At 39.6% G+C, this 21,297-nt stretch overlaps 1 protein-coding gene across 1 annotated transcript; it reads right to left on the bottom strand.

The window, feature by feature from the left end:
* Positions 1 to 959: 959 nt before the first annotated feature.
* Positions 960 to 15,947, bottom strand: ifngr1l (interferon gamma receptor 1-like). Its single transcript, XM_084561864.1, has 7 exons — positions 15,736 to 15,947; positions 6,572 to 6,689; positions 5,936 to 6,126; positions 5,065 to 5,270; positions 4,680 to 4,848; positions 4,058 to 4,173; positions 960 to 3,950 (listed from the first exon to the last, which is right to left on the bottom strand). Exons 1-7 carry the CDS (start codon positions 15,800 to 15,802, stop codon positions 3,576 to 3,578), a joined length of 1,242 nt encoding a protein of 413 aa, XP_084417990.1. The 5' UTR covers positions 15,803 to 15,947; the 3' UTR covers positions 960 to 3,575.
* Positions 15,948 to 21,297: the final 5,350 nt, after the last annotated feature.

Below are 21,297 nucleotides of genomic sequence, written 5' to 3'. Positions count from 1 at the left end.
CAAGGAGTGTCATTGCTATGGGGTGGGGGTGCCTGGTCTGGTAACCAAAAAAAAAAAAAAAAAAAAAAAGAGAGAGAATATGTAATGTATTGTAATGTAAAGTGTGTGAATAAAAATCTGCACTTGCTAGATAAAAATAATGAATAAAAGGTAAGCCCAGTGTATCGGAGTAAAAAAGGTTGAAACCACCAACTAGCTAGCTATCCAGATAGCTTGAGTCACGAATAGCTGAAATAGTTAAAATCTATAAATAATTGATAAATCATTCTGAACTTACTGCTTAAATGCAATAAATAAATAAATAAATAAATAATAACCTGAATGTGAAAAAAGGTTGACCTCATCAGCTAGCTAACTAAACGCTAGCAGCAAGCTAACGCTGGATGAATAGTGAAACCACTAAAATACGTGGTTAAAGTTGTAAGCTAAGATAGGAATCAGTTATTAAGACAGCAGTGGATGAAATATTTAATTAGCTGACAATTATGGATAAAGATTTGAAATATTTTACTAAAAGTAATGTATAAATACAGTACACGTAGACTCTCAAAGCGGTAACTGTAACGTTTAGCATGCTAGGAAGTGTATGGAGCTAAAAGTAGAAGATATGTAACTTAAAGTGTAGATACAGAGTAGAAATAAATAACTGCTAACCATGATAATATCCTTAAATATTTATTTAAATGGCCAGAACAGGAAAGGTATATATGAATTGACTGCTAACATATGTAGGTACAGTTTAAATAATTAGAAATAATAAATGGTAAACTGTGAAGAAACACCGTTAGCCGCTTAAAGCAGTGGAGTTAAGGATAACCCAATGAACTAGCAAAAAGAGTCTGAGAATCACCGATACCTTTTCGTAATATTTTACAATTTATTTAACCACGTCCACTTGTATAGTATTAGAACAACCTTATGCTTAAATAAATTTTGAACACGAGGTGGTTTTGAAGGAATTTATCAGACAGGCCTGTGGACGAGAGTTAGTCAAAAAGTGGTTGCTGTAAATGAATAGAAACGCTGAGCTCTTCTACTACGTGCAAACCAGATACCAAAACGCATTAGAGGATAAACAGGTGAAGTCTGTTATTGAACATTACAGGAAGCAAAAAAGGTCTCCTACTCCCACACACAGGCACAGAAGAGGAAGGAAACATAATTAACAGACGAGCAAACGCACAAAAGACGTGCCCATCGTCATTCATGTCATTGGTTCAAGAGGAAGGAACATTGTGGATTTCTCAAATGTCATGAAACCTCATGTCATGTGTGTTTCTTCCCTTGCGTACAGAATGACAGGACCTGATTTAATTTAAATAGAAATGTAGGTGCCACTGCAATAACCCAGCTGCTCAACTACACTGAAATGCCAACTTCCCTTCCTTAATGGGTAGCGATTCATAGCACACTTGGACCAGAAACATTAATATTAGCAGGGTGTTCCACATCAGCTTCACATGTGTCACATCACAGTCTTTATTAAAGCAGGGAAGAGACGTGAAAAGGCAAATCATTTGCATACACGTTTTTGATTATTTTTTATTGAAAGTGTTAACAGTAGGTGGAGGCACTTTAAACAACAAGACATACACTGAAACAGGAAGCAATGGAAAGAAATGCTTGAGACCAACACTCAAAAATGATTTCCCTCATTACACGATAAAAGTCATATTTACACTATGGTGCAGCTCGTATTCATCTGTATCTATAGAGGCACGGAAGCAGGAATTACATATAAAACATTAAGTGAAAATTTTCAATAAAGGTATCTCGCACTCTTGTAGTCCGTGTTGCAGACTTAACACAACACTGATACCCAGAACTAAACAGCAGATGGCACCAATGTGCCGAAATTGCACTCATTTTTTTTTAAGAAATTAGAAAATTATTTGTAAAAGGATGAGTCATTAAATGTAAACATTGTCATAATGTATGGACTAAAACAGAGGGAAGAAGTTTGAGTTGTTGTTATTTAGGTTGGGTTATAGTGCTATTATGTTAATGGTCTTTCCAGCTTGAGATCAAATGTGGCCCCTGAACTAAAATTATGATGTGGATGGGGAAGGATGCCTGGTTTGTTTGCTACTTAAACTTGCCTCAGTTTGCTGGCTCTCTAAATGACAAGCTAACTGAGTAAACAGTCTGAGCAAACAGGAAAGTGTTGTTCACTTAACAGTCTGGAAGAAAGGTGCAAAGTTTAGCAATGCTCACCTAAAGCAAACTGTACAGCGGTGAAAAGCAACACCAATGCCAACTACTACAACTACTCTCTCTTTCTTTCATGTTAACCTGAGCAAAGACTGGACTTTACACAGATCCATTTATCGCATGCTGAGGTACAACCAAAAATCTTGTACAACGAAAGCACCATTTTCTTATTACATGACGAGCCTTGTTTAAAAGTACGTGCAACTGCAAAATGATATGCTGAGCATGGAAAGATTAAGAGAACACATCATATCAAACGATCTATATACAGTAAAATGGCATTTTTTTGACCTAGTAACGTTCAACAGAGACAAGGAATGAGCAGTCAGTATGTCTCATTTGCTCTCCAAATAAAGGATGTAACATTCAGTCAAATCATGGTCTTGGACCTGACTTAACCCATTTCTCAGCAAATGCCATTTAATACAGGACAGAAGTCACACTTTAATTACATTTTAATGCAACTTTGAGCTGCTAATTAGAAACTGAAGCATCTCAATCAGATAGAGAAGAAAGGTGCAACTTCTTATAGCAAAAAACACTTCACAGTGAACACACTAACCAGTTCAAACAGATGAACAGATATGGTACTGTAGTACTGTATTACAGGATTATAAAGATGAAACAGCAAATGTTAATATTAAACCAAGACTAATAATGGCCTGTTTTTTGGTTCCATGAGCTCCACCGTGCTCGCCGCCTTTTCTGTCAATGGCCTGCAACTTACCCCGCGACTTTCTCTACTATTAAGGATTAGTTCAGAGAAAATGGCTGTAACTGAGTATTTTTGGATTATTATTTCACATCAGAATACAAAAAGAAAATTTGCATTTCCCATTTGTGGTGCATGTTAGTCATGTTAGATAGATTTGGACTTCTTTATTTGTTTATAAGGGCACACAGCGGCTAAAGTGCTCAAAAGTTTAGGTAACAGAGATAAAACTCATATAATAATGCTCTCTTTAACAGTTCTAATATAGTGCAACACTTGATCATAATCACACGGGTAAAAAGGCCCTTAATTTGAATTGTCATAAAATAAACAAAGAAAACTGATTACAGTCAAAAACAAAAAAGTCAAATGGCTGACATTTAACTTCTATTGACGAGAGTTGTTTTAAAAGACCAATTTGAAAAAATCCATGACTTCTTCTGATAAAAATCCAGCTACATTCACCACAGGCTGACGGAAGAAAATGTTTAGTTTTGTTTAATGTGCCATTATTTAACGACCTTATTTTATTTAGCTCGACTTAATTTTTTTTTTCTACATCAATAGTATGACGCAGGCTCGCCTTGAATTTCACCTCATTTGACCTAATGAGCAAATGCAGAACCGTTTTAAGATGTCACCGGTTCCAAGTTTAGCTACGGTAGCCCTCAGTTACTTCATCTGGCCCCAGCGCAACCACCACTGAACGCCTTTCATAAGCAGATGACTGCTCATTACACATAAACATGTCGTATTCGTCCATTTTGTTACCTGGCATGTACTCCGACACTTCATCCTTTGGTTGCTCTAAATCATCTGAATCATCAGACACATCTCGATCCTCACGCCACACGCCAATACGAAAATGAGAGTCATTACGCTGAAAAGGGAGTACGTCACGGGTGAAGTCTTCCCTGTCCTCCTCGTCTGTGTGTGTCAGTAGTGGTGTGGGTGTCGTAGGCTCCACTGGTAGCACGTTGACAGGAACTGCTTGCGCGGTTTGCTGCATCACCGGGCTCTTAAAATTCTTAAGATGCAAATAGGGGAGTTAATAAGGTTCATGATGACCCTTCTAGCAAAACTCAAGGATTTCCATTTAAATCTTCCATTAGACTCAGAGTCAGATGAACTTACCATGCAGGCGGGAGTCCTACTGCGTGGTTTGGTGCCTTTGCGGTACACCATGTAGAAGATTAGCACAGCTGTACCCAAGACCAACACGCCGATTCCAACGTACAAGTACACGTAGTCTAGACAAAACAGATAGAAACATCAATACGCCACCCAGACGAGCATGTTGCAGCTCAGAATCTAACTCAAACTCAAGAAAGAAGAAACCCTGAATCATGGTGAATAGATTTTACTGTAGGATATTTTGGAGAACTCCCTCAGAGGCTTCGTGTACTCTGCAGCCAGCAGAGAGGTACTACAGTGAGCTGTAATATGTTGGAGACATTAACACGGTTAGAGATGAGACATGATGTGTGTTAATCTTTCTGCTCTTCAAGGGTTGTTAAGTTAGCATGCTGACTGGACATGCAGAACAGGAGCAAAAGCTCACGCAACTTTATGTGAATAATCAGAGTGTGAATTTTGGAGTCATGGCTAAAAACATGGTTTTTGATGTCACAGACTCATGTGGATACTTGTGCCAAATTTAAAGGAATCCCCTTAAGGTATTCCTGAGAGATTGCATTCACAAGAATAGGTGGCAGAGAAGCACAGATAAAAACATGAAAAGAAAATTTTACTTTACCATTAAACGGTTCTGGCAATGGATGAGTGCAGTACAGTTCTTTGCCCTCAAACAAAACTTGCATCATCTCCCCCTTAAACTTCAGACAATGTTGTTGCTGTTCAGCGTCCGCTGGCAGTGTATGCTCACACACTTCCTTCTCACAATGGATGGTGAAGTGTTTCTCCTCCTGCACACATAACAAAGGCTTCTTAGCGATGGACCACAACACTGATACAAGTCATTTGTATACATGTTGAGCAACGTTGAGCTCTGTATTAATATTGCGACTGATAATAAAACAACTGCTTCTGGCAAACAAACTATAAACCTGTTGTTACTGCTTCATGTCTGTCATAACCGACTAAAGGATGGGTAGAAGATGTTAAAATACAGGCAGTCTGACCTGGTGGACGATGATCACATCATAGGTAAATTCAGGAGGTGGTTGGGACTGCTGGCTCATGTGCCCATGGCGCTTCGTCTTGGCAGGTTTAGATATTTTGCCGTCTAACATCTTTTGACGGTACACCATCCAGGGATGATCGAAGCTGAACAGCACAATGTTATCAGGTTTGGCAGTGATGTTCACTGAAGGGAAATCAGCAGAGCCTGGAAACCAACACGAACATGCCTTAAACAATGCGATGCAGGAGACTGAAATGTTTAGAGTATCAACAGAACAGAAACTAAACTTTCTTTCAACGTTTGCTGTCTGAATAACCTGAATGTACTGAACCCATAGATATATATTAGGATTAGGGATGCCCCTTAAATTGATGGTACATAGCTGGTTCTAGTGACTGACCCAATCCTATGGCCCAACTGAAATGTAACAACAAATACTGGAAGTTTTTCAACAGATAATAATGACACTCCTGACTTTTTGGTCAGGTGCCTGACATTTTCTCTAGCACCAGTAGCAGGTCAAAGGCGAAATATCCCATCACCTACAATATGAATCTTACTCTGAGGTTTGCAGCAGGGAAGTCTAAATGACTAAAGCGATATCTTGACTTGACACCATGGTGAAGATTTGTGGTTTTAGGTGAAATGTTTCAACAGCTACACGATGAATTTCCCAGATGCCAACACACACATTAATGTCCCCTTCAAGATTACCTGTAAAAACTTGCTGATGCCAAACATTACAGCTGCTGAAAATCTGAAAATCTCTGATGCTAATGTGAAGCTCAAAGCACCAAAGTATTTAAGTGCAGTCCCACAGAGCTGCTGATATCAATGTGAGGTAAATGAATACAGACATCAATACTCACACTTGTGCGTAATTTCTACGGCATTTTGGCTATAGCTGAAAATGATCTCTTCACCATCATCTGGGGAGGGAGCAGACTCATTCTGGCCGATTACAGCAGTGACTGTAAGCATATAGGAATTTAACTGATTGAAGGAACAGGGCACTTCAGCTTGCAGAGTGGGAGGGTCGACCCAAAGTACTTTGGGAAGCCTGGTAAAGCAAATAAGACAAAAGAAAATTTGAGCTTTGGCAAGACAATATTGATAATGTCACACTATTTCATCACAGCTCCAAGCTACTGTAAAAGACTAGATTTCCAACAGAAATTGAAATAAGGAGTTTGAAAAAAAATGTCTACGATAAAATAAGCATGAGAGGTTTAACACATGTGACTAAATGTGACAAGAAGCTTGTACTCAGTGGTTTTAAACACATAATAACCTATGCTTGCTTATATTTGTAGAAATATGGAAACAAAGTTAACTTCCAAATTTGTGCTAGTATGATTATCTCAAAAACATTAATTGTACACATTTGAAACCTTCATATTTACAGTTTATATTTGAAGACTTCAAGTAAGTTTAACGCAGAGATCAGGCAGACAGATATTTGACTGGAGGATTGCACTGTACAAAGAGAAAAATAAAACTCGTACTCAGAAGAGCTGAAAATGTCGATCCTAAATCTTAGGCCAGGCTTGAATTCATCATAGTCCCACTGGAGCACGTTGGTGAAGTTGCGGCACATGAAGGTCACGTTGGTCGGGGGTGCAACTGCGGAAAAGAAAACACAGAAATGAGACGATGAATTAATATCAGACCACCAAGATGCTGTGCCATAAGTGGACCTCCAACTCCCAAAAAGGTTTTTAACCACTTCCACTTTTTGGGAGCAAGTCTGGAAAAGTTAGGTAGGCCGGGTGATTAATTACCATCATTGTCATCGACTCACCACTAGAGGGAACAGTGTGAAAACTGGTGACCAAAGTGACAGATGAGTGTTTTCTTTTCACTTATCACATAGATGCCTTAAATATCTTTAAAAGCAAATGCTGGAAGCAAGAGCAGACAAAGCTCGGATGTTTTAATCGCTGTAAACATTGTGGCTAGGAAACAACTGGCAAATCAGCAGCACCACTCCCTGAACTTGAATGTGAATCAGTTATGTCCTTTAGTGCGAAGGCTCATCTGGACTGAGAAGAAACACACTTCCTAACAGCTCTTCTCAGTGCACACACTTCCTCAAACTGAATCAAGGGCGGCGGAAAGTAGGAAAAAAAAAAAAAACAGACAACATGAACCCCTCTTTCTAACGGATCTTAACTTCACTGTAGTGGCTTGTAATTTAATCTAACTCTAAAGACAATACAAATAGAACAGATTATTTTAGCAGTCGGTCTGATCAGCACCGTGGATAGTAATGCATCAACGTGTTTACACAAGCCTGATATTTCCACCTTATTACAGGAAACAGACATGATTCAATGCATTGCACAACACAACGCCACAAAGACACACATCAGTGATTCCACTGCGCATTTTTAGTTTTCTTTTTGTGGACAAATATAAAATCCACTTCTTTCCTTTTTATTTGCAAAATTATCACAACAGAACCAGATCAAACCAGTTGTATAGAGTGAACTTTGAAGCATTCATCATTGTTTTTCATGTGGTTTAATTAAGCGATACCGGCAAGACTGTTGTGTTTGAGGGTTTATCACGGAGATTTTTCATTAGGCACACACAATGCTGTCTAATTTGATTTCCTTTGACAATATTATATGAAATCAGAGTGGTTCACTGGACTGGACACACACATTATCTCTAATGAGATTTTCTCTTTCAGTGCAAAACATACTAAAACTTCAGACAAGCACTGAAATTAAAGTAAAAAATAAAGTATCGTCTGGGATCTACAACATAAGAAGCTGGACATCAATCAGTAATCAGTCTTCTCCCATTACACCCACACACTTGTGAATCACTTTAATTATCATGTCACTTATGTGGGGCGAAAAAAAAAATAAATGTACATCTTGGTTTCGTTTCCTCTGTGAACTAACACTTACACGCATGCACGTGATAAAATCCGCCCTACGCAAACACTGAAGTTCAAAAACAAACCTAGCTGTGAGGGGTGAAAGAGAAATCACGGAATTCAGAGACACGCACTGTAAAAGTGATAACCGCAACAGTAAATTTGGTCGCTGAGGGCTGTCACCACACGTTTGCTCTTATGCACACATATTTAACCACACTCCCAAAAACTTTGACGACTATTTCATCTTCTAGTAGTTAGGCAGAGGTTTGCTGGAACTGCAAAGAGCTCGGGTTTTGATTCTGATAAACAGACCCCTGTCAATTTCCAATGAGATAGTATTTAAAATGCCTTTACTGGCTAAAGATTACAGTGACAAACCCCTTTGTGCATCAACAAAATAAAGCATCCATTTGTGGGCGGTAAAACATTAATAAAAAGCTCCTTCACATCCGTCCATCCTTCCTTCAAGTTATACATTTATAAATCTGTCAATCAGTCAAAACCCCTGCTGAGGAAAAGCACTAATTCTTTGTTAAACTGTGTCAACTTGTGAGGAAGACAAAAAAAAAAAAAAAAAACAGTCAAGACTAGATTTTGCATTCAAAGCAAAACCGTCAACCAGAGGAAGAGAAAGCAGATGCTACCAGATATTTTACAAAAGTAGGTTACTTGTGACGTTCAAAGAACAAAATGGCTGCAAAACACTTTCATGAAACAAGCATAGGTGAAAATGAAAAAAGTTTAACTCAGCAAATCTTCATATGTTCTTGTCTTTCTTAAGTAAGTTTTAAGTTTGAGATATTTAATTGCATATTTTGATCAGATTGCTCTTTTTATGCTGGATCGCTGACTGACTGTGAAACTGCACATACACTGCAGTGACGGTAAAGCTCACATGACACTTTCTGTCAAAATGAAATTCGGCTCAACCACAGCGACTGAAACTGACGTCAAAAAGGTCTACAGGAGGGGTGAAAAGGAAGTAGATAGAGAACATCAACGGGGTAATAAAGACAGAAAGAAACAGCAAAAAACACATAGAAAAGTTCATATAAAGAAAATGTCACCGCCCAAAAAAAATAAATAAAAAAAAAATCATGTATCTGCATATCTACACAACCAACACGATCATGTTCACAGCAGAAATCAGCGGCGTAGTTACTGACGTCTATGATGGATAAATCTTACACACTGTAGGTGAACTGGGTCAACAACCCCTGAACAATTTTGCAGAGGATATTTAGATAAAAGCCAAAATGGCACTGAGCCATCATTCACCTGCAGTGCCAAATCAGACCGCACGCAGGTTCAACAGAATCACTTCAGCCCTCAGACCTTGCATTAATATCTGACCTAGGTAATCCAATAGGCAAGTGCACAGATTTCAGTGCCTGTGTTCGCGTCAGACACTAAAATGTGCCTCCACATGCTGCTCTAGACAGCTCTTCAGGGTCGAGATCAGCTTCACGCTCTGTATGCGAATAAACACCAAATCATTTGGGCTAACAGCTAATGTTTAAATGTATTTAATTATTTAGTCAGTTAGCAGCGAGAAGGACAGAAGGTTTAAAAAGGGTTTCATTGCTAATGAAGAGACATCAATTCCTCCCTTTTCAGGCCATCGTTTATTTTAGTATTTTATGTTTGTTTTTTCTAATGAATAAGGGCAAAAGTCAGCTGTTCAGTAGATGGTCTTTAATTTGACTCAGGACAAATTGTGTGTTGAAGTTACCAAAGCAAAAGGGACGAATGCAGACAAATGCGACCCAGACCACCTCCAAATGTGGTCAGATTTCTTCAAATGCGATCTCAATGCGTCCTGGGTGTGTTCACACCTGTACTTTTATGCTGGTCAGCTGTGATTGGATTCCCCAGGATGGAGGTCTGGAAGCTGACGGGACGGTGGAGCTTCTATGGAGTTCTGGATCTGCTTCACACGTGGATTAACGTTGTTTCCTTTGTGTCGTGTGAAACTAGTCTAACAAGACCACAGCGTGATTTTCAATGAGAGGATGCGGGAAATGGTGTGTATTTTAAAAAATTATTATAAATGTATATATATATATATTAAAACCTCTGCTTAGTTGTTGGTGACATGATCCATTTCAAACTTAACTGTTGAAACAACAAACGTGTTATATAGCTCTTGTTCTGTGTTTAAAATCCACAGTTTTGTGATTGTTTTTTTTTTTTAGAGATGGAACACATACAGCCATATTATCTGGCATTCACCTGAAAAATGATCAGTCGTCATTACAGTTAATTGATTGTCTGATAACTGAAAATCGTTTCAGCTTTTCAACAGTATGTATTTGATCTTGTTGCCAAGAACACACGCCTCACTTCTTGTAATCCAGCAGTTCAACCTATCACAATTTCTCATCGTCCGCTATCTCATGTCATGATTATATCTGCAGAACCACCTGACTCTTGAATGGGAAAGTCTACTCTAGGGTAGAAAAAAAAAGCACATTTAAATATGAAAGTGTATGTCTTCTGGGAAAGTCCCAGCCACAGTGTCGCAAGTAGCAACAGTACGACATTTCAATTGTGTATTGTGAGTTTTAGGACCACAAGTAAATAATTCAAACATTCCCATCTCTGTGCCCTCCAACACAAAGTAACAGAGGGCTTCCCATTATTTTGACAACTAATCGATTCATCACAATATGAACAAATCTAGACCATCTGTAAGCCACGTTAGCAATATCAAACCCACACAGAGACGTCATTACATACCCACATACAGTGCATATGGTCCTGTAAAAGAGAGGTTATTGATCAGAGGAAACTACCTCCAATGTATAATATTTCTAAAATGAAGTTAACCGGTTATGTGGCCATTTAAACAGGAATGGTTTGTTTTAAGAGTTTCAATTGGGGTTCAGAGCTCATCATAGCACAAAAACAGCTCTGGTTAAAGTTACTAACCATCCCCTCATGTTTTCAGACAGTAGACTTGTCACTATGCTCGTCCTGTTAGATCTCAGTGCTGCATTTGACACTTTTGATCACGATATGTTACCACAGAGACTTGAAAGTGTGATCAAGATTAAAGGAAACTCATTAGACTGGTTTGAATCCTGTCTGTCGGAGAGATTCCAGTTTGTCCAGGTCAACAATGATTCTTCTACTTGTACAAAATGAATCGTCAAAATGAACACTTAAAAATAACAATAAACAATAAAATTAATCAAAGCACTCAATGTCACCTTACATAAAACAGCGATACACAAAGCATGAGAATAAAACATACAATGCAATATTACAGAAGCAAATTTAAGTATACACAAATGAGCGGGTTAAATGCAGTAAGCTTTTTTTTTTTAAAAAGACGTGTTTTGAGTCTGGATGTGAAACATGTCAGAGAGTCTATGTTTGGAATGTCAGGTGTGAGAATGTTCCAAAGGCCTGGGGCTGAGCCACTGAATGTTCTAGAACACACGGCGGACAGTCACGCAAGTGATGCAATAAGTTGGGTGGCTGAGGAGGATCTGAAAGTATGCAAGAGTGCGCACAATTGGAGAAGTTCAGACAAGATATGATGGAGCTTGGTTGCTAAGGGTCTGGAAGGTAAGTAGCAGGATCTTGTATTCAGCGCGGGATTTTATTGGAAGCCAGTGGCGCTGCTGAAGAACTGGGGTGATGGGTCCGTGGGGGGAGTTCGGGTGATGATGCCGCCTGCAGCGTGGTGGACCAGTTGAGGTTTGTGTAGATATTTGGAGGGTAAACAGTTCTGTGCTAAGCCCAACACTTCTTACGTAATACATGCTTCCCTTGGGCAATATTATTAGGAAATACATTTAGATTGTCCAACCTGCCTAAGATACCTCTTATTTTAAATCACTAAACCAGCTAACTCACCTGTAATGGAGCTACCACTGTCACTAACAGGTTTATTCATATTTAATATCATGTAACATGCATCAGCTATATCTTGTATTTGTATCACAATTAGATTCTACGTGTACTCCTTAGTCAGATGTATGTATCTATGACAGATGTCTATTCATCTTGTTCCTCCTCCTCCTCCTCCTCCTCCTCTCTCTTTTTCTGTCTCTACCCGGCCGGCCTCAAGCAGATGGGTCCCTTCATGGGTTCTGCTCAAGTTCGTTGAGCCACCATCGCCTTTGTACTTGCTCTGGGAGTCTCAGGCCAGGTTTTGTAAATCGTTATTGTTAAATTTATTTATTTACACGGCGTAAAAAGGTCAGGATGCATGACTTTCAAGAAAAACATCCTGTCATTCAGAGAAACAATACCAAGTGTGTGCAGTTCCTTCAGCAGCAGACTGCTGCAGGCCCTTCATCCCCACTGCCGTTAAGCTGTGCAATACCAGCCTGAGTCAACAACGTTAGACTTGGCCTTGTTTTCATTCTTTACAGTCATTTTTTTGCACATATAAAATCTTTTTGCGTTGCTTTATGTTGCACGAACCACTACCTCGCCATCTTATGGTTTTTATAGTTTTAGCAATTATTTATTTGTAAAGTTTCCACCACCATACTGTACATACAGAATGTCTTTATATTCCTTTTTTGTATACATTTTTCAAATTTCTTTTTTTTTTTTTGTAACTTTCCTGTCAAATTCGTTATATTATTTGCCAAATTCTGTGCTACTGTGACGTATGTGGGATAAATAAACGGTGTCTTATGTCTTGTGATCTCTCACCATATGCACTGCATTGACAGAGTATGCAGAGCCTTACATATTTTGGACCCTTTGTGTTGTAGATTTACACGGATAAAACCACCACTGTGTTCACTAATCTACAAACTTTACACCTTTATATTTTTGAGTCAGTACTTCTGCATGCATTACGGCATTTATTCTTCCATCAGCTCCGACCAGTCACCTAGCCCCTGATGCTGAGGGGCACCACTATAGCATGACGCTGCCACCACCATGCTTCACAGCAGGGATGGTCACCACTGAAACCAAGGCCCTTCTTGCTCAGTTACTCGGTTCTGGTGGATGGCTGACTTTAGAGTGACTACAGAAACTTTCCAGCCTATGCCAGACAGCAACCACTAAAGACATCTTAACTGTCAGTTTAGTCAAAGAAGAAATTAGTGCAATGAGGAGATGCATAAAACAGTCCAAATCCGAATGCCAGTTCTGATTATAGCATGCTTTGAGTTAAGATTTACAGGTTGATCATTTATTAAATATAATTTCAAAACGGCAACAAAATAACCAAAATTGTTCTACCAAAAAAAAAAAAAATAACCAGGATACATTTGTCCAGTTACCAGATTTTCTTATCTGCCAATTTTTCATCTGCTTATAATAAGAAGCTAGGGCAGTGCTTCTCAAATAGTGGGGCAAGGGGGCGTAGTGAGGTGTCAGAGGGGTGCTGTGAGGTGTCGGGGGGACGCGAGGGGCAGGGTGAACTTTCAGTATTAATGTGAAAAAATTTCTGTCCCCTGGGGAGGCATGACAGAAAATAATTGAGAACCACTGAGATAGCGGGAACACTAACAAAAAGCTGACATGTGACTAATATAGAGAGGGCGGCTGTGGGAAAGGAAAACTGCACTGCAAGATAAGCAGTTGGAGGTGGTTCTGTATTTTGATAGTTACTCTTACATGATAATGAACATGAATTGGGGGTAGTGTGGGCCATTAGCAGTGCAGAGGCAGCAAATAAAATGCTTCAGCTGCATGTTTTTTGATCGGCTACTTCTGGGATTCTGAACTCGGGATTTCAATTCCCCTCACAAATTTCACTTCGTGTTTGGGAGAAGAAAAAAAACAAAAAAAAAAAAAACTGCACGCCGCCACTGCTGTGCTAAAATGGAAACAACACAAGGGTTGTCTTAGACGTCCAGGACAAATCAGCTGCATTTGGGACGTTTTGTCACTGGGATTGTAAGAAATCGGAACTTCTCAATATCGAGACAGATACATTTAGAGAAAAATAACTTTTTAACTTTTAAAAATGCATATTAAAATAAATAACTCTCCGCATTCTGTTTACATTTTGAAGTAATCTTCCTATCTCTCGTCAATTTTGAAGCCCTTCATCAGTCATTAAGCCGTGTTAATGCCAATGCCATGCTGTAACAAACGAATATTTTCACTGACTAATAATAAGTAAAGCACATAACTGAGAAGCTTGAACAAGGGAATGTTTGACAAACTTTTACTTTGTTTTAAGAAGTGCAATGTCCTCACAGTACTCTGCTTACAGTGCACTCTGTGTGCCCAGATCTTAAAGCATCCATCTATCATCTGTCTTGTAGAGGGCTGCATTAGGTTATAGAGCAGGGTATAGACTAGACGCCGTGTGGGACACCTAGCGCAGACAACACTGGAACAATACACAACTGCTTGGCGTCTGGTGCGCCATTATTCTGTCTATGTCGTCAATTACTGTAGCAGCCTTGCCTGACCTCACCCTTTTATGTAGACAGAGACCCCATGAGCTGAAAGCCATTTGGATTGTAAAATAACGAGTTATTGCCCGAACCTTTAAACCCTTAAATTTCTCGGAACGTACATCAGCGAGGACCTTCACAACGCTACGGGACATTAACAGAAGCAGGGTTATCAGGAGAGCCGACTACATCCTCAAGGACAATACACACACACACACACAACACTACAGGAGTGTGAAATCCAAGACAACGCGATACATGAACAGTTTCTACCGTCGAGTCATCAAAGTCCTGAACAGTTCATATAACACCATCACTTCCACTGACTGCATATTCAGCACAAGGCAAAGGGCACTTTCTCAAATTCAGGTTTTAAGCTTGGAATTTCTCTTGCACCTTGCTTTTTGTTCTTCTGTAGGTTTTAGATTGATTTATTTTTTTTGCTTATTTACTTTTGTGAAGAAAGAATTTCACTGTATGGTCTAAACTGCTGTTTTTATTGTGTATATGATATTAAACACCTTCAATCTTAAAGCACACTCCTTGCTGCTGAAAGCCCCCCAGTTGTGAATCTTGTCTTTAGCACATTTGATGCCTATTTACAGTATTACTAATGTATTTGTATGCAGCTGAATATCTGATGTACCATAGCAGATTTGTTTTTGTCTTGTTTTTTTTTTTGCATTGTGCAAAGTTAACTTCTTGCCCTTCATGATGCACAACACATCCGCCCGTAGTTTGTTAAAAAAAAGAAAAAAAAGGGACATATGTGCAGCAATCTCTTGCACAACCAAAAAGCCTTGAGTAATAGTGAAAACTACAAAGAGGAAATAATAAAGGACCCATTAAGATGAAGCCAGTGTGTCCAGTCTCACGTCTTTATATATAAGACGTAAAACTAAATTATGTGTTTCACACTCACATTTGGTTGGTGTAAGAGGTCGTTTTGAACACACACCTTTTGTTTTACGTCTTATACATGATTATGTTGAATATTCTGACAGATTTTCAAGTTAATAAAGCACAACGTATCAGCCATCACACTCAGAAACTACACATTAGTTGGTCGGCAAATTCAGCTTTACGACACCTGTCTAACAAACCAAGAAAGACAATTCCCAAACACCTCAAAAATCTTTTTAACGTGGCTACAAGCAACAGACCCCACCTCGGGTAGCATGCTAACTGTTAGCTAGCTGGGATTTACCGTGTTTCCCAGTATCGTGACGCCAGCGGCTCTCCGCTTCAAATATTCACACATAAACAATTCAATAAAATGTCGACTTTCTTTAACGGATTCGTTTGAAGAACATAACAACGCGTTTCAGAGGGGTGTAACACCACGGCTCACGTGACGGACTCCGCATAGGGTGAAGTTAGCCAACATGCTACTTACCGTTGGATCCGCCAACGGCCGTCCAGAGGAGTATCACGGGAATGGGAAGCAGTCTAGCCCAAGCCATGCCAACAGCTTGTTGATTTTCTTCTTAGAGGTAAGGCAGAAACTGACTAGATCAAACTAATCATATCGGAGCCACAGGAGGGTGAGTAGCTGAATGTAATCGGTGTTGTCCCAGAGGCAGAGGCCGTACTCGAGATCCGTCGAACCACAGTGGAGCGGATATATGGTTCTGCCTCTGATACGCGACACTCCTATGCTGCCTTTCCCAACCCTCGGAAATTTACACCTCCTGATACTTCAAGGTCAGATTTGCTTTTGTTTTCATTTCGAAAAGGAAGTGTCACAAAGCTGCACAAAATAAATAAATCGAAAACATAAGCAAAGGCATATTGGAATTGCTCAGTAATTTATCTACTTCAAAATGAGTTTCAAGCAAATATGATTTTCATAAACTGTTGTTAATGAATCCCTGAAATGTTTATTTTCTTATTTTCTCGCGGTGTAGTCAACACATTTTGAGTGTTTATATTCCAGCTTTATTCAGATATGTATATAGTGTAAATTTCCTTTACATAATTGGCTTCTTTATGAATATTTATATTCATATGACAAAAACATATGTTATCAATAAAACATTGCCAAGCGTCATGCATTAATATTTTCTCTGGAGTACAAATTTGAAAACAAACTGAACCTCAAAAATCTCATAAATAACCTTGATATCATAACCATCGTATTTACCTATTCTAGCTCTGCTAATCTCAACAATTTCGGTACAATAACGGGTCCATTTCACTTTTGAAGTCGATGCTTCGTGATTCACTCGAGCTCAAGTCCAAATACAGATCTGTCCGACGGCACTTGAATGCAGCAAAAGTTGGCTCACGTTCTTTTCACGTATCGGGAAATTACCACGGACCGTTTACAAAAATTGACAGTTTTCCAACGTATTAAAAAACAAAAACAAAACAAACAACTCCTTCCCATAAAGATATTTAGTGTTTAATTTTGTTGACCGTAAAAAAAAATTTAAAAGTGGGGTAAATATGACTTTTATACAAAGTACGGATTTTTTTCTAAAAAAAAAAAAAAAAAATACAGAAAAATGTGGCTCTGTTGTGAGCATGCGCATACCTGCATATGAAATTTCATATGCAGGTATGCGCGCGTGTAACATTATATTAACATCTCATCAGAACAGTGTCACTATGAAAGACTCCTTTACTGTCAAAATAAATAAAAATGTGTTATTAAACATATCATCTTTGTTTCAGGGGTTTACACACAGCCTCTGAGTGAATTCCACAGGATGTGAGATCTAGCTGTGGATACTTCCCACATCCTATGACGTCGGCTGGATGTGTGAGTTTTCCTCCCCATCCCAGCCTGAAACTGACACACTCACATAACAACTCCACAGCGGCAATTTGAGGTAAGTAACGCACCAGAAACCTGGAAACTAACTCTGTGTTAGCACAGATGAGCATTTATAACAGCTGTTAAAGATGTATGTTTGTGTCCTCTGGTTAATTTTGTGAAAAGGTCAGAAAGCCGAGTTCAGCTCTATACTCTCATGTTACATTACTTTCCCCTGTCAGTGTTATGTAATAGAGACATTCTTGTTAAGCTGTAAACTGCTCATGATGCTACACAGTCACTTTCCCTGATCTGACCCACTGTATTACTGTAAATTTGAATCACTACAAGTCCACATCTGTGACTCATTGATGAACTAGATATGTGGCCAGACACTAGCTCTGTCTTATCTTAGTGGGTGAAAAGTCTTTTCAGTCCAGACGGGTTGGAAAACCCCAAAGAAATCTACCATTTTCTGAAAATTTTCATTGAGCACGGATGTCCAAACTGGTGTTAACGTCAAGAAAAATACTTCTTCCTCCTCAACATCATCAGCGTCAGGCACTTTAATAACAAACCATCATCATCCTGCTGTTGATGTTGTGGTGATTCTTCTTTGGTGTATTTGCTTCATGTCTGTTTTGAGTATAGGTGAAACCACAGGCAGCAGCTGTTGAGCTTAGCTTAGCATAAAGACTGGAAACAAGGAGGCAAACTCTGGTTTTAATGTGTAGTATAAGTGGTAACACCAGCTTTGTATCCGGTTGCAGACAACGTAATGCACATAGTCCTCATGCATATAACACAGCTGTCGTCGCGTCTTGTGTGTCCAGTATCTGACGTTGCATACAGCTGTTTCTGATCCAGGAAAATGAGGATGTTTATATTACACTTTTTTCTTGAGTTTTCTCACATTTTCTCTCTAAAGATTTAATTTCCTGGACGAACATCTGATACAGGTTTACAGGAAACTCCTCCTTTTGATGATCTCCAATTAAAACAGGTCAGAAATTGGGGGGGAAATGCCATACAGTGTTTTTGTTAAACTCTGTGCTTGACACAGTCAAAGTATTGAATGATTAGTCCATAGATTGGCGAGTGCTGATTTAGAACTAAATTTCACTTTGTTCTGTAATGTGTTGGTCTGGGGTGGCACCATCTCAGCTTGGGGTCTTGGATGATGTTGTGGGCTCTGGACAGTCAGTGTTTTTCTTTTTGTTTGTTTTTTGTAATGTTGGTCAGTATGCTCTCTGTGGTGCTTCTGTCGAAAGTGATTGAAGATAAGAGGGGACGTGTGCATTTCGGCTGTGCTCAGTGGGTAGAGTATGTTGTCCACAAACCAGAGGGTTAGCGCTATTGAACCATGGCCTTGAGCAAGACACTGAACCCTGAGTAGTTGCCAGCGTGAGAATGTGTGAGCGCTTGTGTGAATGAATGAGAAGATGTGTCATTGTGACTGTAAAGCGCTGGAAAAGAGCTATATAAATATAAGACCATTTACCATTTACCATCCAGCACATAACCTGTATATACTGCCGTGATTCTGTGTTGAGGGACCACGTCAAACTGTCAGTTATCTGCACCCCTTTGTTATTGATGAAGAGTGATCCTTTGTCACTTTGTCTTTTTGCCATTCAGAAGTACACCAGTCACCTCACCTCCTCTCTATACACTAGGTCATCATTGTCCCAGATTAGGTCCACTACTGTTGTGTCATCTGCGTACTTCACAGTGTGATTGGTAGCAAACCCAGCACAGCAGTTGTGGATCATCAGGGTGAATGGCAGTGGACTTGAAACACAGCCCTGGGGGAACCACGGTTCAGATGTCGGAGATGTTGTTTCCTACTGAGGCCGGCTGTTCGCCATGCCCGTTACACCAGGATGCACTATAGGAGGGGGGCAAGCTGAAGGGGTCAGTGTGATGCTTTGACCCAAGTTCTGCTGGGAGATCTTGGGTCCTGCCATTCATGTGGATGGTTCTTTGACACATACCACATACCTAAGCACTGCTGCAGAGCACATACAGCGTTTCATTTAAAGTGCTTTCCCTAATGGCAGGATAATGCTCCCCGCCACACGATGGTTCAAGAATGGTTTGAAGAACACAACAGCGCGTTCGTCTTGTTGACCTGGACTCCAGATTCCCCATGATTTTAATCCAGTCAAGATTATATTATGAATGTCTTGGTGTCAGATGTCACACCTTCAGAGGTCTACCGGAGTGCGTGCCTCAAGTGGTCATGTGTGGCAGCACACAATATTAGGTCATAATGTTATGGCTGATCATATGTAAAAATGCCCTGCCTCAAGTTAATAAATAATGTGTCAACAACGTCTATTGCATCTGACTTCAACTGAGATATTTTCAGATATTTTTTCAAAATCTAGAAAGTACATTACATGAACATAAAGAACCCTAAAAGCCCCTTAAACCTCGCTGTTACTTCAGCAGCTCAGTATGTACGAACTCACACTGTGCAGTCAAATGGTGTTCAGACCCATTTTAATTTACACTGGAGACATTTCCAAAGATATGTGGAGAATTTGGTGTTTCAAATGACACATGCGCCGGACATTCAGAGTATTTTAATCTGACCGAATAACAACATCGTATGGCTGATACGGAATATCTGTGACACAGTCGGACAATAATGTGGAATGAGGAGATTATTTAAGTCAAAACAAGGAGTTAAAGTTATTGTATATGATAGTTCTTTTTTATTTAATGTACTATAAGTCAGGGCCAAAGGAAGAATGTAGTGGTCAACTCTTTAAAAGTCATGTTGCTGTGATATTACTGCCAAACCAGAAACTCTACCCAGACCTTTGTAAAAGCCAAGATTTCAAAACAGTGCTTTCCCTGGAATCTCAAAGCAATCTCCACACTTATAATTTTCTAAATGCGTGTGTTTGTGTGTGTGAAATTCAATGAGGGCTTTCAGTGCCAAACAATGTACTGTAAGTGTAGCTCAGGAAGAACACACCCATCACAGAGATTGTGTGTGGGTGTGTGTGTGTGGGGTGTGGGGTGTGGGTGTGTGTGTGTGTGTGTGTGTGTGTGTGTGTGTGTGTGTGTGTGTGTGTGAGAGAGAGAGAGAGAGAGACAAAGTCCTGATCCAAACCAGCTGTGACTTCGTCCACATCCCATATCTTCATGTCTTGGTATGAAAACACTTAATGGATGAGAAACACACAGGCCGGCTGACCTCAAAGAACTCCAACATCCAGGAACAAAGATCTCCTGTGCGAACGCTGACCTGGCCTGAAAGGTTTATTTACACAGCCCGAGCATTTTGTTCTCACATAAACACACCTTTCACGCACACATACTTGATTTAATGGTTGGATTTTTGCCGCGGAACAGTCAAGGACATAATGTAATGTTAAACTAATTTCATGTGGTGATCTAACGACCCACGAGGAGTTCACACCCACTTCCCCCCAACCAGCTGCGGTTAGTCAATAAGCTGGTAAATCATCAAGGGAAGTAAAAGCAGCAAAGATGTAGTCACACCAAAAGAGAGAATTACCAGTGAACTGTGGTGAGAGAATTCAAAGCTGTTACAGAGTGAGGTACTTAATCATCAGTCCGTGTATTGCCTGCAGCAAGCAGACGTGCGTATGTCTATGAAGATTCTCAGTCATCCAGGTCATGATTCATCCAAAAGCAAAAACAATGACAGCTAGATTTTCTTGAAGACATTGCGTCACTCTGCCGATTAGCTTCCTGGAAGTTAGAGGAAGTTCTCCAGAGTTACCTGGGTGGTAACCTCTGTTTTCACAATCAGTGGTACAATAACAGTCCATTAATGGCCAGAGACTCCAGATTCAAGATTTTTGGGGACTGATGTAAAGACTGTGTTGCATTCCTCACAGCACTGAACTGCAATAACTACACATTGCTCTGCTAATATTTGGGCGTGTAGGCTTTCAAAAACATTTATTTTTTATTGGTCGTCATTGATTCTAAAGGCTAGTGGCCTGAGGGCTAGCTGCAATTAGCTTGGGGCTATGATCTCTGTCAGTGTCCGAAATGCAATATGCATAATGTGGGGTCCTGTTTTAGATGAAAAGAAAGCATGCTTTGCTTCTAAAGCGAAGGGTTGGATGAGTTATAAAACTCATCAAGTACCCATCATTATGTTGAATGCTAGGGTGTAATAAAACTGATGCAAACCCTAAACAACAAAGAGATGTT

Source organism: Chelon labrosus (genome assembly GCF_963514085.1).
Source record: "Chelon labrosus genome assembly, chromosome: 15".
Lineage (NCBI taxonomy): Eukaryota > Metazoa > Chordata > Actinopteri > Mugiliformes > Mugilidae > Chelon > Chelon labrosus.
This window is presented reverse-complemented; position numbering and strand designations above follow the sequence as displayed.

What these genes read in the sequence shown, in the direction of transcription:
- ifngr1l (XM_084561864.1), bottom strand. Translation starts at nt 15,802, where the DNA reads ATGGCTTGGGCTAGACTGCTTCCCATTCCCGTGATACTCCTCTGGACG. An exon ending in CGTAGAAATTACGCACAAGT is followed by an intron (nt 5,271 to 5,935) that starts GTGAGTATTGAT and finishes GTTGGTTTCCAG; the next exon opens with GCTCTGCTGATTTCCCTTCA. An exon ending in ATTGCCAGAACCGTTTAATG is followed by an intron (nt 4,174 to 4,679) that starts GTAAAGTAAAAT and finishes TGTTTTGTCTAG; the next exon opens with ACTACGTGTACTTGTACGTT.